This window comes from Siphateles boraxobius, unplaced genomic scaffold (genome assembly GCF_051911475.1).
Source record: "Siphateles boraxobius isolate OS27281-9 unplaced genomic scaffold, OSU_SipBor_1 174, whole genome shotgun sequence".
Lineage (NCBI taxonomy): Eukaryota > Metazoa > Chordata > Actinopteri > Cypriniformes > Leuciscidae > Siphateles > Siphateles boraxobius.
In genome coordinates this window covers 205638-222675 of record NW_027508782.1, presented here as the reverse complement: position 1 = coordinate 222675, position 17038 = coordinate 205638, and the positions used below count along the sequence as shown (strand labels likewise).

General features: G+C 44.4%; 1 protein-coding gene across 5 annotated transcripts in view; it reads left to right on the top strand.

The window, feature by feature from the left end:
• Positions 1-4374: 4374 nt before the first annotated feature.
• Positions 4375-17038, top strand: part of LOC143740588 (apolipoprotein L3-like) — a 130680-nt gene continuing 118016 nt past the window's right edge. For 2 of the 5 annotated variants that reach the window (XR_013204843.1, XM_077232555.1), the window contains exons 1-4: positions 4381-4456; positions 5898-5957; positions 7984-8043; positions 15658-15735. Coding sequence is in view for 4 of the 5 variants with exons in the window: in XM_077232555.1 (XP_077088670.1) it covers positions 4448-4456; positions 5898-5957; positions 7984-8043; positions 15658-15735 (207 nt within the window). In the remaining variant the exon portion in view is untranslated. Of the gene's footprint in view, positions 4457-5897; positions 5958-7983; positions 8044-15657; positions 15736-17038 lie in introns of all 5 variants that reach the window. The other 3 variants (XM_077232558.1, XM_077232556.1, XM_077232559.1) reach the window with 3 other exon arrangements.

The window sequence follows — 17038 nt, the reverse complement described above, 5'->3', positions numbered from 1 at the left end:
GACCCTGGCCGCCGAGTGCAAATGGAACGAGTCGTCGCAGTGGGACATGTTCCTGCATGGGTTGGCTGACCGTGCTCAAAGAGAGATTTATATGCTTGAGTTACCTAGAAGTCTCGATGAGCTTATCGGATTGGCGTTGCGCGTGGATGCGCGTCTTCAACAACGAGAGAGTCGGTCACGCCAGACCCTGGTTCCGGAATTCCCGGAGCTCTCCAGTGGGGAACACGGTCAGTCCCTCGTTCAATCAGGTGCCCATGCAGGTTGGTCGAGCTTGGCTTTCCCGGGAGGAGAAGGAACGTCGGAGAGCTAGAGGACTTTCCTTTACTGACTCTTCCCTGGCCAAGCATCTTCAGATACCCATCACAGCACTCGATCATCGCATTTTACATCAACGCCCTAAACGGACAGACACTCCCGAGCATCACTCAGTCCACCTGTACTCTCACCCTGGTCAAGTCCGGTAACCATACCGAGAGGACTTCCTTCCTCCTCACCAACTCACCGTTTGCACCCGTGGTGTTGGGACACCCTTGGCTGATTCAGCATCAACCCAAGGTCGAGTGTGGCCAAGGTTCGGTATCAGCCAGGAGTGATCATTGTTATGCCTCTTGTCTTGTGTCTGCTTGTCCGTCTGTTTCTTGTTCTGTGTTGCAGGAGGAGTCAGTGAATCTGTCTAATGTGCCATCTGAGTATCTCGACCTGAAGGAGGTGTTCAGTAAGTCCCGGGCTGCTTCTCTTCCTCTGCATTGTCCCTATGACTGTGCTATAGATTTACTGCCAGGTACGTCTCCGGCTAAGGGCAAGCTATACTCGCTCTTTGTCCCAGAGAGGGAGGTCATGGAGAAATATATTTCTGATTCTCTGACAGCCGGGATCATCCGTCCTTCTTCATCTCCCACTGGGGCAGGTTTTTTTTCGTGGGGAAGAAGGATGGTTCTCTGCGACCATGTATTGACTATTGAGGGCTGTACAACATCACGGTAAAGAATACTTATCCTTTACCGTTGATGTCTTCAGCTTTCGAGTGGTTGCAGGGAGGGTCTCTTTTCACGAAATTGGACTTGCGTAACGCCATTTGGTCCGCATAAATAACGGGGGATGAGTGGGAAACAGCGTTTAATACCCCCAGGGTGCACTTAGAATATTTGGTTATGCCGTTCGGCCTGTCCAACTCCCCCGCCGTTTTCCAAGCACTCGTCAATGATGTGTTGAGAGACATGGTCGATCAGTTCATTTATGTTTACCTGGATGACATATTGATATTTTCTTTCTTTTTGGGCTACATTGTCTCATCTGAGGGAGTGCGCATGGATCCTGGCAAGGTTAAGGCTGTGGTAGATTGGCCAATTCCAGATTTCCGTAAGGCCCTGCAGAGGTTCCTACGATTCGCCAATTTTTACGGACGTTTTATTCGTAATTTCAGCCAACTAGCCGCACCTCTGACCGCCTTGACCTCCACCAGAATGATGTTCAGGTGGTCTAATGCTGCGGAAGCGCCATTTACCGACCCCAAGAGCTGCTTCGTTTCAGCTCCCATTCTTGTTGCCCCTGATCCTTCACGTCAGTTCGTGGTGGAGGTTGATGCGTCAGAGGTGGGGGTAGGTGCAGTTCTCTCTCAGCGGGCTTCCGCGGACGACAAGATGCACCCATGCGCATTTTTTTCTCATCGCTTGTCGACTGCCGAAAGTAACTATGATATTGGTAACAGAGAGTGGTTGGCAGTCAAGTTAGCATTGGAGGAATGGCGCCACTGGTTAGAGGGAGGGAGGGAACCCTTTATCGTCTGGAACGATCACAAGAACCTCGAATACATCAGGTCCGCTAAATGACTGAACCCCAGGCAGGCTTGGTGGGCACTTTTTTTCGGTCGTTTTGATTTTCCGCTTTCGTACCGCCCGGGTTCCAAGAACATCAAACCCGATGGATGTCTCGCATTTTTGACCGCTCCGAGCGCCCGTCTACTCCCGAGTGCATTTTACCTGAGAGACTCGTTGTCTCCACACTCACATGGGAGGTCGAGTCGAAGATCCGCACGGCCTTAGAAGGGATAACACCTCCGCCCGATTGCCCACCGGGTCGGTTGTTCGTGCCGGAGGGAGTCCAGTCCGACATGATTCGGTGGGGTCATGTTTTTTTATTTTATTTAACCTTTATTTATCCAGGTAAACTTTTTGAGAACCAGTTCTCATTTACAAACATGACCTGGCCAAGAGGCTACAGGAATAAATAAGAACATACTGTACAGCTGTACATAGTCAAACACATAACACATAGAACAAGCAACTAAATTAAAAAAGATAGACAACAAAAGAGTGCTTAAATATGTGTGTATAAATATGGTTCATGATTGTCAGCATGAACAAGAGTCAACTATGTAATGTAGGTTCCAATGTGGCTTGCAATCCAGGAGTAAGTCATACCAGTTTTTTGGTTAAGCAAAGATTCTGGTGGCCGTTATGGCTCGTGATATTTGGGAGTTTGTTTTGGCTTGTTCCATTTGCACTCGTGGCAAGACTTCCAATCATCCCCCGGATGGGTTGCTCCAACCGCTGCTTGTCCCTTCGAGACCCGGTCCCACATGGTACTAGATTTGGTTACGGGTCTTCCACCTTCCCAGGGTAATACTGTCATTTTGACGGTAGTGGACCGGTTCTCGAAGGCGGCTCATTTTATTCCCTTACCCAAATTACCTTAAGCTAAAGAGACAGCGGTTACTGTGGTAAATCAATTCTTTCGCATTCATGGCCTCCCGACAGATGTGGTTTCCGACAGAAGGCCCCAATTTATATCCAAATTTTGGAGAGAGTTTTGTCATTTTCTGGGGGGGAGTGTTAGCTTGTCGTCTGGGTTTCATCCCCAGACCAACGGTCAAGCGGAGCGAGCCAACCAAGATTGGTGTCTCAGAATCCTTCCTCCTGGAGCCAACAGATCTCTTGGGTTGAGTACACTCATTACTCGTTACCAGTTTCATCCACGGGCCTCTCTCCTTTTAAGTGTAGTCTAGGTTACCAGCCACCCATTTTCTCCTAGTCTGGAATCCGAAGTCGCTGTTCCCTCTGCTCACGCCTTCGTCAAGAGGTGTCGCCGCACGTGGAGAAGAGCCAGTGAGACTAAGGCGCACTAAGGCTCAGGCCGATCGCCACCGGCTGAAGCCTCCCGTATACGTTGTTGGTCAAAAAGTGTGGCTTTATTTGAAGAACATTCCTCTCCACTCCGTAATAAACTGGCTACCAAATTAATCGGCCTGTTCCGTCCCAAAAATTCTTAGCCCTGTGGCAGTACGCCTCAAACTCCCTCCTGTGTACAGGAGGGTTCATTCCGTTTTCCATGTTTCCAAATTGAAACCCGTATTTCATTCTCATATTAACCCGCCTGCCCCGGGTCCCCCCCTGCCGCGTCTCGTGGATGGGGAACCAGCCTATTCGGTTCATCGTATTTTGGACGCAAGACGGAGGGGACAAGGATTTCAGTACTTGGTGGACTGGGAAGGTTACGGTCCAGAGGAGGGAAGTTGGTTCCCTGCTAGGGACATCCTGGATCATGCCCTTATTGATGATTACAATCTACGGGTAAGTTCTCGTGGAGGGTTACTGTCACGGTTCATGGATTCACTGTCTCGCCCCTTGCTCTGTGTGAGTGTTAGGTGTAGTGTGTGTGGTAGTGGGTCGTTATTGTGGCTGATTAGCGGATCTGCGCCAGCTGTGCATCATTTCGGCACCCTATTTATTGTGTGTGATTTGTCCTGTCCTTGTCAGATCGTTGTGAGGCCTTCACTGGACTACTGTGCACGTTTTCTCTGTCATCCAGTTTCCGGTCCTGTGGATTACCGTTTCTCCGGATCTCCTTTGTCGCTTGCCGGACCTGCCTGGATTCTCTGCCCATTGCATCCCTGCGTTGCCAGTGTTCTAACTGCTTCAGTCCTTCACTTCTGACCATCGATACTTCTCTCATTGCCAAATAAACTGCTGTTCTTTGCAATTGGATTCTACTCGCCTCATTTTCTGCACTCACTCTGACAGTACAACCTTTGACAGCGTTTTATGATTAATTATTGCCCTTTAAAAAACAATTGCAGTGGTGTAGGACTATAGGACAGGAAAATCTAAATAAACGTATCAGTGCCTCTAAATCAACAATATGTTTATTAGATCCAATACCCACTAAATTACTGAAAGAACGTGGAGAAAATCCTGAGGTTTCCTGAGACTAAGTCTTCAAGACACTAATTTATATATAAAGAGTTTAAACAATAGAGTCAAAAATTTACACATGACATTTGGAAGATAATGTAAATGTTTGTTTCTGTTGTAAGTGAAAGTATTTTGAACTGAGAAAGGAGGCACATATTCTGCATGACTTATGACTGAGATTTCTGTATAAGAGCTGGTCTCTCACGCTCTGAGACAGACTCAGACACAAGAGCTTGAGCATTACACATCTACAGAACATGGCAAACGTAAGTGATTCAACTCTTATTCTAAACCTAAAAATCTCTGTGTATTTCATAAAATTTAAACACGTGTTTCCACTGACATTGATGTTTGTGTTATGACTCGTAGAAAAGAAAAGGTTTAATGGGCTTCTATATGGAACACTTGCGTTCTTAAATCAATTTTATAGTTCATAATGCCAAAAAAAAGTTCTATTCAAGGAGAAATGTCTTAAATGATTGCATAATACTAATAATAATTTATATTTTTGTGATAAGAAAAGTGATTAAGTATGTTTACGAGCTGTTAAACTAATAAAATGTAATCAAAATTAAAAGTGAGTAAAAACTAAATCCTTAAAATTATCCCAATGACAGGATCCCCTAAAAAGAATATTTTCTTCTTAGAGCGATGATATTTGAACGTCATATGTTATGTTCATTACATCATTTATATTTATATACATATAATATCATGATAATTTATAGAAATATAAATAATAACATCATTTATGAGTAACGAATGAGTACATATACGATAACTTTACAAATGCCATTGTAAGCGCGGCTCGATCGGCCCAAAGGTTTTCCAGTCAGCGGGTGAAGGTTTCTGTGCGTTACCGTCTTTCCGCGTGGCAAAGTAATTTGATTAAATTAAATAAATTTTTTCATATGTATTAACTCGTTCTTTCATAAATGAAAAAGGTTTTAATGATATCTGTGCATCAAGTGTGAGCGAATGTTTGACTATTCTTTTTAACTCTTTACTGAATATAATGTTAGAGTTGATAATAAAATCAAATGTTTACAATTTATTATGTCAGGTATATGTATCTCGCCAATTGCATAATCAGTTCAATGATAATAGATTCAAACATTAAATGCTCTAGAATAAAGAGAGAAGATGCAATACCGTGACGTTATACAATACATGATCCGAAGTGTCTTGCATACACTTTGCATCACAGGCTTGTCTGAGTTACAGAATCGCCCGAGCCTCTCGTTGCATTTCAATATGTAGACAGACCAAGGCAGAAACCTCTTTTCAAATGTAAACATGAGTTCACAGTGGGAATTCACATTAATCACCGTCCCAGACTTACTGGGGGCAGAAGTTGATGTACATGGAACCATGTAGATTAGATGTAGATTAGGATTGCTTAGGGGAGACTTGCGTCTCGAATGGTGCACGAGAGAGAAATTCAAATGTTAATTTACCCTCTCTTCCAGTGCTTCCAGTATCTTCAATCTTACACCATTGATATGAATCACATTTTCACTGAAATACTTATTGAAATCTAAAAGAGAAGAAGAAGAGTGAACTACACAGTTTGGACATTAGAAACTTTGTTTAGTGTTTTTTCATGCTAATCTGGGCTTTAGTTGATCAGGCTCAATGTGCCTTTGACCAAGAGCCTGATGTTCAAGATCTTTAGTGGTTTTGAATGATTTCTGATCTGTTTTACAGCCTTCTGCTCCTCCTCAACCAGCACCTCGATCGGGGCAATGTGCTCAAGAGCCCTGGAAGGTGAGAGAATCTCTAATCTTTATTGATTATCAGGATATTTGTGAAAGTTCACGCTTTTGATTGTGTATTTAAAGTGAAAGACTTTCTGTAGTGACAGACTGATGATTGATCAGGACCAGCTGAACCAGTCAGACCAGTGGATTCCTGTAAACAGGGCAGTCAAACTCATTCGACTCTCAAATAAAGGACTTGATTGGGTGGATCAGTCGTATTTAATTAAGGTTGACACTGTATGTGCGAATTCCAAACAGCGTTTTTGACCTCTTGAAAGGGAATGTCATTTCACGCCATAACATATTACAATGATTATGAGATTCCAACTTCTCGTAAAAAGCGTTAATGTCCTTACGAGCTTAGGGTATATTTACACAACAACGATACGCTTAAAGCGTAGGCGTTTTTCCTTGGAGTTTTCCGCGTACAGACGACACCATTGTCAAAACGATTCCCATTCACACGGATCCGTGAAAACGACTAAAAACGGTGCATTCTGCTGCCAGGCCACTAGATGGCGATGAAATACTAGGCTAATAGACTGAACATGTAATACGCATGTGCATGACGTCATCGTCTTCACAAATTCCGTTTTTAAAAACTTGCACTTTGAAACCCATTTTCAAAACTTTGCGTTTTCAGGCACCCAAAACGCTCTTGTCGTGTAAACAAACAGCCAAAACGCATAAAAAGTTTTACGTTTTTAGTTTAAAAATTACGGTAATTACGACATATCATGAACACAGCATAATTTCATCGTTTATGGTCATGTGACCCAGGGTGGCCAATCCTCACGCCTCATTTTAAATCTGGCGGGAGAGTTTGACTTAACATCTGGTACAAGTTGAATCCACATGTACCAGATGTGGCCTGGATCTGGGCCTCATTTATAACCGTTGCGTCGCACAAAACAGACCCTTAAAGAGCCGTACGCCACTTCCCACGCATGAGTTGTGATTTATAAAAACAAATCCCTTGTCCAAATACCCACACTTGCTGTCTTTGCTCTTGACCACTTGTCTACTTGCATGACGTATTTTCTCTAGATGGCCCAAGTGTTCAAAAAGGTGTAAAGACTTTAACTGTGTGTAGAACTTCTGATTACTCGATGGGACTCACTTACAGTCTTGCACAAAATTCATGTGTTTACAGAGCTTTTATTTATTATATTTTCAATACTTAGCATTTTAAAATAAACTTCTACATGTCTGTTCACTAGTCGTTATGTAACTAACAGAAGACACAAATATAAAATTGTGGTGCTTCTAATTGACCCTTCGGTAAGCCACGCCTGAAAACCGCCACTGGCCAATCCTGTCTTAGCAACCGTAACTAGGCGCGGGAGGTCTGGCAAGCTTTCGAGCGAGGAAAAGATGGCGAAGCGTTGTGTGTATGGATTGAGCAAATCTGATACCCGGTATCCTAAAAGTTTGGACGGGGGAGTGGAATTTTTTTTCCTTCCTGAAAATTTAAAACCCAAGGGGAGAAATGATGTGTGTGGATCCAGCAGTGTGGGAGACCCCATTCACAACTAAATGTCGACAGGATTAACAAAAACACCTATTGCTTGGAAGTTGGAAATAATGACGGTTCTTTGTTCATAATGCATATATTTTAACGTAAAATAAGACGATTAAAGACAAGACGGAGGCTCACTGACATACTTTTAAATATATTTCAGCATTTTGTTTACTGACGGCCTACTACCCCTGACTGAGTAACTTTAACCCAATCCGATCGCGGCTCTCCCGGTGTTAGTTTTATTACACAAATTTAAAACAATTGCAAACAATTGCAAATGTTGTGCAAAAAAGGCCTGCATATACCATATTATCTTTACATCAATAAAATGTACAACACTTTGTTTTTTTCTACCAAATTATATGTATCTAATTAATTTAAATTAAGTGGAATGTTTTCTATTACATCTTGCGATTTCGGGGCACATGAGTTACAGTACATAATGCATGATGGGATACGCTGAAGTTCAAGATCTTCAGTGCTTTTGAATGATTTCTGATCTGTTTTACAGCCTTCTGCTCCTCCTCAACCAGCAATTCGATTGGGGCAATGTGCTCAAGAGCCCTGCAAGGTGAGAGAATCTGTAATCTTTATTGATTATCAGAATATTTGCAAAAGTTCAAGCTTTTGATTGTGTATTTAAAGTGAAAGACTTTCTGCAGTGACAGACTGATGATTGATCAGGACCAGCTGAACCAGTCAGACAAGTGGATTCCTGTAAACAGTGCTGTCAAACTCATTCAACTATCAAATAAAGGACTTGATTGGGTGGATCAGTCGTATTTAATTAAGGTTGACACTGTATGTGCGATTTCCAAACAGCGTTTTTGACCCCTTGAAAGGGAACGTCATTACACACACTTGTAAAAACCATTAATATCCTCGTACAATTCGTAACTACAACTTGTTGAAATTGAGAGCTAAGAGTACATTTACACGACAACGATGCGCTTAAAGCGGAGACGTTTTTCCTTTGAGTTTTCCGCGTACAGACGACACCATTGTCAAAACGATCACCATCACACGGATCCGTGAAATCCATAAAAATGGTGCATTCTGCTGCCAGGCCACTAGATGGCAATGAAACACTATAGACTGAACATGTAATACGCATGTGCATGACGTCGTCGTCTTCAAAAATTCGCGTTTTTGCTTACACGGAGTCTCGCGTTACACGGAGACCGTTTTTAAAAACTTGCACTTTGAAACCCGTTTTCAAAACTTTGCATTTTCAAGTACCCAAAACGCTGTTGTCGTGTAAACGAATAGCCAAAATGCATAAAAGTTTTACGTTTTTAGTTGCAACATGGCATGAATGCATTATAATTTTATTGTTTATGGTCATGTTGTCACGGTTATAGAGAGGAGCAGACAGGTGAGTTGTAATGAAAAGAGTGTTTATTGAACAGAGGCACAGAAGTGAACTGCAGTGATGATTGGTGAGTAGAATAAGAATATGAATATAGAATATGAAGAATAAGAACTGGATGTGGAACTTAGCTCGATGGTTAACTTGATATCTCTGTTATAAATGTGGGCTGGATACAGCATGCAGAGAACAGATGGCGGATGAAGCAGGAGATAATGGTCGGAGAAGAACAGGAACGGGATCTTCATGGTAAGTATTCAGGTAAGGATTCAGGTTTGAGAGTCTGTGTGGTAAGGTAAGGACAAGACCATACAAGGAAGTGAAGGGAAAGAGTCTTTTTATAGTGAGGGTGATTGAGGATGTGCAGGTGCGGCGAATTAGAAGTCCGGGGAAAGTGAACGAGAGGGTGGAGCTTGCTGATCTGGTGACTCCGTTACAGTACCCCCTTCTCCATGGGAGTCTCCTGACGACTGGATGGGACGATGACGACGGTCTACCTCGACCTCTGGAAGCTGGTCGATCTGGATGTCTAGAGTGATATTGTGTGAGGAGTGTGGGATCGAGGATATCATCACGTAACACCCTCCCAATCGATGAGGTATTCCAGTCTGGCACCCCGCCGTTGTGAGTGCAGGATGGCTCAAATAGATGGGCTCTTCCTCTGCGATGTTGGAATGAGGAAGCACTTCGTCATCACCAGATTCTGTGGGAGGAGAAAAAAGAGGTTCAGAGTGAGGTTTGAGGAGTGATACGTGGAAGGATGGTGAAATTCAGGAGTGAAGTGGTAGGTTCAATCTGTAAGTGACTTCGTTGAGCTGCCTCTGCACTGTGAATGGACCTATGTACCGGGGACTCAGCTTACGGCAGGGCAGGCGGATACAGATGTCCCGCGTCAAGAGCCATACCTTCTATCCCGGTTGGTAGCGAGGGCTAGGGCTAGGTGTTCGGTGGACGTCAGCTTGTCTCTTGTGTCTCCACACTGCCTGCTGGAGATGCACGTGGGCTGAGACCCATACCCTCTCACTCTGCTCAAACCAGTGGTTGACTGCTGGAACCTCTGAGGGCTCACCCGACCAGGGAAATAGAGGAGGTTGGTAACCTAGGATGCATTGAAATGGGGTGAGCCCTGTGGTGGATTGACGTAGGGAATTTTAAGCATATTCTGCCCAAGGGAGGAAATGGCTCCAGTTGTCCTGGTTCTGCTGACAGTAGGACCTCAGGTATCTCCCGATCTCTTGAATCTTTCTTTCAGTCTGGTAACCGGAGGAGAGGCTAACGGATACTCCAAGGAGTTTGAGGAATGCCTGCCAGACTCTTGAGATGAACTGGGGTCCACTGTCCGATATTATGTCTTCGGGGATGCCGAAGTGGCGGAACACGTCTTGAAATAAGGCTTCGGCTGCTTCGAAGGCTGTAGGTAATCCCTTGAGGGGAATAAGCTTGCAGGCCTTTTAGAAGCGATCTACGACTACGAACATGCAAGTGTTGTGGTTGGAAATGGGTAGATCTGTCATGAAGTCAATGCCTATGTGTGACCAATGTCGTTGAGGAATGGGAAGAGGAACCAGTTTGCCCTCTGGGAGTCTTCGGGGAGTGTTGGTAACAGTGCAGACTGAGCAACCCTTGACGAACTGGGAGATATCCTGAGGCATGGTGGGCCACCAGTAGCATTGACGTAAGAGCGAGAAGGTACGTCGGCTACCTGGGTGTCCAGAGCCCGGAGAAGTATGAGCCGAGTCCAGAAGGGTAGAACGAAAGATGGGCGGAACATAGAGACACTTCTGGTCAGTATGAGATGGTAAAGTTGAATCTGGTGAAGAATAAAGCCCACCAGGCTTGACGTGGGTTCAATCTTTTGGCTTCTCGTAGGTATTCGAGATTGCGATTGTCGGTGATAACTTCAAACTTGTGATGTGCTCCCTCCAGCCAATGTCTCCACTTTTCAAGTGCTAGTTGGATGGCAAGCAACTCACAATTTCCTGTATCGTAGCTCTGCTCCACCAAGGAAAGCTTCTTAGAGTAGAAGGCGAATGAATGGAGTCCAGGAGGATCCCCCTGCCGCTGTGAGAGGACCGCTCCAACCCCAGTGGATGAGGCGTCAACCTCGATGATGAATTGCAGATCAGGATTCGGGTGAACTAGAATCGGAGCGGTTTGAAAGGCTTGTTTGAGTTGCAAGCATCGGAGGCTGCTGGGGTCCAGGACAGAGTTTTGGGCCGGCCTTTGAGGGTTGAAGTTAGAGGAGAACTGAGAAGACTGTAGTTACTGATAAATTGACGGTAGAAATTACCGAATCCGAGAATGCGCTGAAGTTCCTTTATGGTTGAGGTTTGAGGCCAGTTTTGGATGGTATCCACCTTCCTCTGGTCCATCTGGATGCCTTCATAGTCGATGTTGTATCTCAGGAATTGGACGGAGGTGGTGTGGAACTCGCATTTCTCGAGTTTGAGGTAAAGTTGATGTTGATGGAGCTTTTCCAGGACCTGCGTAACGTGGTCGCGATGCTCAGCCAGGTTCCAGGAGTAAATTAAGATGTCTTCAGTATAAACCACGACAAACCGATGAAGGAACTCCCGGAACACCTCATTCATATAGCCTTGAAATACTGCTGGAGAGTTGGACAGGACATACAGCATAACCCGGTATTCATAGTGGCCTGAAGGGGTGATGAAGTCGGTCTTCCACTCGTCTCCTTGGCATATACGAATGAGGTTGTAAGCGCTACGCAGGTCCAGTTTCGAGAAGACGCGAGCTCCCCTCAGCTGCTCCAGGGCGGCTGGGACGAGAGGAAGTGGATAACTGTACTTAACTGTGTGGGAGTTGAGATGACTTAGTGCTTCGGGTGCCATTTGGGACAGGGCCGTAAACATGTTCATTATTCTCATTATTCACCCACTGAGATGAGCGATTGTTGTTGTAGTGCCTCCTGGATGTATTCCTCCATGGCCTTCTGTTCCGGGATGGACAGTGGATATATTCTGCCCTTGGGCAGAGCAGCCCCAGGTAGTAGGTCTATTGCACAGTCCCATGGCCGATGTGGTGGAAGTTGAGTTGCTAGCTGTTTGCTGAAGACATCCTGGAATGCCCGGTACTCTGGAGGGATCTGTATCTGATGAACTACCTCTGGACTTTTGATGGAGGTGGAGTTGCAGAATGATGATCGTTCAGGAATCGTGGATGAAGGAGAGTGGGTGTTAGATGGCTTCGGAACTGAAGAGACAGGATTAGAAGCAGGTATCACCCCATTGCAGGATTTCACTGGTGTTCCAGTTTATGTGAGGTTGGTGTTGTGACATCCACGGGCATCCCAGGATGAGATCCGCAGTGGATCCTTACAGCAACATGAATGTGATTTCCTCTATGTGGAGACATCCAATGTGGAGCGCCAGAGTGGGAGATAAATGCCTGATGCGACCACGGCCCAGCGGCTTTCATTGGATGGTGTGAATTCTTATGTCTTGATTACACACGTCACCGGTGGATGTTTAGTTTTTGGAGTAGCTGGGTCGAGATGAAGTTCCCCGCCGAACCGGAGTCGATGAGGGCTTGCGCTGAGACACAAACGGATGAGGTTAGGAAATGCACTGTAGTACGGGAGAGAGAATTCATTTGAGGTGGAAGATTAATAGTACTCACCGCCGGGCGTGGTGGTCTAACAGGGCAGGTGGTGATAATATGATTTTCTCCCCCGCAATATAGACAATCGTTGGAGGATTCGTCGCTAACTCTTCGCACAAGTCAGGTAGTAAGAATCGACTTCCATGGGTTCAGGTGCTGAAAGGACAACTGATGTTGCCGAGGGCGGAGGAGATGCAGCGAAATTTAAAAGGGAACAGGCGGTGAGGCATTGTGAGACTCAGATGGTTTTTTGAATGAGATTTTCTAACCCCATAGCATCGTCATACACGACCATTAACTGGCTAACTTTGGCATTTAGTCCGTGACGAAAGGCTATCACGAGTGCAGTTTCGTTCCAACCGCTAGTGGCCGCCAGAGTCCGAAATTGGAGAGCATAATCGCTGACTGAATTTTGTGCTTGACGGAGTTTGAAGAGTTGGTCATGAACTTATAGGGTTGATGCGGTTTGTCCAAAAACTTCCTTAAGGTGACTGAAGGCTGATAGTGAAGTGATTATGGCAGCGTTGGACTGCCACAGTGACTGAGCCCACTGGAGGGCGCGTCCAGACAACAATGAGACGATAAATGCCACCCTGGCACGATCGTTGTTGAACTGATGGGACTGCATCTCAAAATAGAGTGAGCATTGAAGTAAGAATCCACTGCATTCCTCCGTCTCACCAGTGAAGGTCACTGGTCGGGCTATGGGACTGACAGTGGCAGTGGATGAAGAAGTGAGTGAAGGTTGGAGAAGTGATTGGCGTGCGGCATCGATGACTTCGACAGGGATGGTAAATGGATTATCCGGTAATGATGGTTGGAGAGATCGACTGACTGCATTCACCAGATCTGCGAACGGATCGACTGGGCGATCCGCTGCAGTATCAGTGGAGCTCTGCATATGGTCTGGTCTTCTGTCACGGTTATAGAGAGAAGCAGACAGGTGAGTAGTAATGTAAAGAGTGTTTATTGAACAGAGGCACAGATGTGAACTGCAGTGATGATCGGTGAGTAGATATATGAAGAATCAGAACTGGATGTGGAACTTAGCTCGATGGTTACCTTGATATCTCTGTTATAGATTTGGGCTGGATACAGCATGCAGACGACAGATAGCGGATGAAGAACTAGTAGGAGATAATGGTCGGAGGAGAAGAACAGGAACGGGATCTTCGTGGTAAGTATTCAGGTAAGGATTGTTGTGAGCCTGTATGGTAACGTAAGGATTGTTGTTAGTCTGTATGGTAACGTAAGGACAAGACCAGACAAGGAAGTGAAGGGAAAGTGTCTCTTTATAGTGAGGGTGATTGATGATGTGCAGGTGCGGTGAATCAGAGGTCCGGGGTGAGTGAACGAGAGGGCGGAGCTTGCTGATCTGGTGACTCTGTTACACATGTGACCCAGGGTGGCCAATCCTCACGGTTCATTTTTAAATCTGACGGGAGAGTTTGACTTAACATCTGGTACAAGTTGAATCCACATATACCAGATGTGGCCCGGATCTGAGCCTCATTTATAACCGTTGCGTCGCACAAAACAGACCCTGAGAGAGCCGTACGCCACTTCCCACGCATGAGTTGTGATTTATAAAAACAAATGCCTTGTCCAAATACCCACACTTTGCTCTTGACCACTTGTCTACTTGCATGACATATTTCCTCTATTTGACCCAAGTGTTCAAGTAGGCGTAAAGACTTCAAGTGTGTAGAACTTTTGATTTACCCAATGGGACACACCTATAATCTTGCAAAAAATGCAAGTGTTTACAGAGCTTTTATTTATTATATTTTCAATACTTTGCATTTTAAAATAAACTTCTACATCTCTGTTCACTAGTCGTTATGTAACTAACAGAAGACACAAATATAAAATTGTGGAGCTTCTAATTAAATGATTACTTCTATTTAAGTGATAAAGTGTTAAGATTAAGCAAATTTAAGTGTTAAAACTATTGTGAATGTTGTACAAAAAAGGCCTCATCATACCATATCATCTTTACATCAATAAAATGTGCAACACTTTGTTTTTACTGCCAAATTATATGTCTCTAATTAATTTGAATTACAGTGGAACGTTTTCCTCGACATCTCGCAATTTCGGGGCACATGAGTTCGCAAACATAATGCATGATGGGATACGCTTAGCCTCGAATACAGTTATTGGAGATTGTGTGGGTTTAGTGTGCATTAAAGGCACTGGGACAGTCTTGCGCACGCACTTCCAGTTGTGTGCACATGCTCTCAAGTGGCCAAGATTAAGTGGCCATTCTTATTAATGGAGTTAAAGGGTTAGTTCACCCAAAAATGAAAATTATGTCATTAATGACTCACCCTCATGTCGCTCCAAGCCCGTAAGACCTCCGTTCATCTTCAGAACACAGTTTAAGATATTTTAGATTTAGTCCGAGAACTTTCTGTCCCTCCATTGAAAATGTATAAACGGTTATCCAAAAATAACAAAAACTATGACTTTATTCAGCATTGTATTGTCTTCCGGTTCTGTTGGGGATCCGCGTTCAGTGACGCTGCTGACGTAAGATGCTGCTGACGTGTGTCTGGTGCGCCCGAGCTTCGTTTACAGTCTGAGGGAGACGCACGCTGGAAACAAAACAATCTTCACAAACATGTCTAAGGATTTCCACACAGAGGAAGACTTGCATTTTTTTGCCCAGCCAAATTTATTTGAACCCGAATACACGGACGCACCAGATACACGTCAGCAGCGTCTTACGTCATCAGCGTCACTGGCCTCGTGAACGCGGATCCCCAACTGAACCGGAAGACAATACAATGCTGAATAAAGTCGTAGTTTTTGTTATTATTGGACCAAAATGTATTTCCGATGCTTCAAAACATTCTAACTAACCCACTGATGTCACATGGACTACTTTGATGATGTCTTTATTTCCTTTCTGGACAAGGACAGTATACCGTTCATACATTTTCAATGGAGGGACAGAAAGCTCTCGGACTAAATCTAAAATATCTTAAACTGTGTTCTGAAGTTGAACGGAGGTCTTACGGGCTTGGAGACACATGAGGGTGAGTCATTAATGACATCATTTTCATTTTTGGGTGAACTAACCCTTTAAGCATTTAAATTACACGTAAACGTCACAAAAGTGCAGACTCGTAGGAAGACAGTGAGTGCTTAGGGTTTGGGACAGGGCCGTAAACATGTTCATTATTCTCATTGCAGTTGGTGGGGATGAATGAGTCTCTTCAGAGCGGAGAGCGCCACCCACTGGCTGCTCAGAACTGCTATAATGAACACGGGGTAATGCAAGCTACTAAACTCTGTAGAAAATGGAAATAAAACTTAAATTCCACTAGAGCTATAACAGAAGCAATAGCTACAGGGGTTCGTACAAGGTACTTGAATTTGACTTTTTGAAATGTAAGTCCTGAAAAACTATTGAAAACAGCCATATTTATGAAAAGGTTCCTGAAAAGAATTTAAATAATTGAAACACAATAAATGGGAAATTATTAGTGTTTAATTTAATCGATAAAGCAATCTTTTCACACAAAATGAAGTTGTAGCCTGTCTGATACAGATATAGAGCCATTTCACATGACTATGAGGGCCAGATGTACTAACGCTTTTGCGCCCTCTTCAGGCGTATTTGTTTCACAAAGTGCGCATAAAACCATGGCACGGTATGTACGAACGGGACGCACCGAGATGAAAGCGCAGACTGCCTGTTGCGGGAACTGAAAATGGCAAAAAGCGCTTTTCGTGTCATGCATATGCATTCATGGGATGGTCAAGGGGAAAGTGGGAGTGTCACATAAAGAGATGGGAGGGGAACATAAACTGCGACTAATTATGTATTCCGCGTTATGTACAGAAAAAGTCGATGAAAGTGCGCCTCTATTTTGCGCTGAAAATTCTCCGCCTCTTAAAAGCAGTTGAAAGTGAAAGTGACACGTGATGGCCTCTGCATTTAACCCATCCAAGTAAGTGCACACACATTAGGAGCAGAGTAGTGAACACACACACATATTGCAAACGTGGATACAAACACCCGGAGCAGCGGGCAGCCTTGAGTGGCACCCGGGAGCGATTGGGGGTTAGGTGCCTTGCTCAAGGACACCTCAGTCATATTCCTTTGGGTCACCAGTCCAACTCTGTTACCATTAGGCCATGACTGCCCCCCATGGCCTTAACTTAGGAAGTTAACTTTGTAACTTAGGAAGCAGGTTTCCTGGCATACGCCTCCTGGTGAAATGGCAGCAGTAATCCGAGCAAGACAAAGACATAGGCTAAGGAGAAGAGCTAAAAAGATTTTTGCCAAAAGAATCACACTTTTTCAGTTGAGTGAAAACTAAATCATTAAGCGTTACAGATTAAGCAGCTACGCAATATTACAGTTACTGGAAGAAATCAAAGATGACATCGAATCTCCGACTCATTATTAACGTTACGTTCGCAAATGTACATACATCTGGCCCTGAGTGTGATATTGCTCATAAATATCCAAGAATATGATACAGCTTTCATTCTTCAGGTCAATCATATATACATGGGAGAAAAAAATCTGTTTGGATAAGGAATGTGTCAAAGTATCCTTTCAATG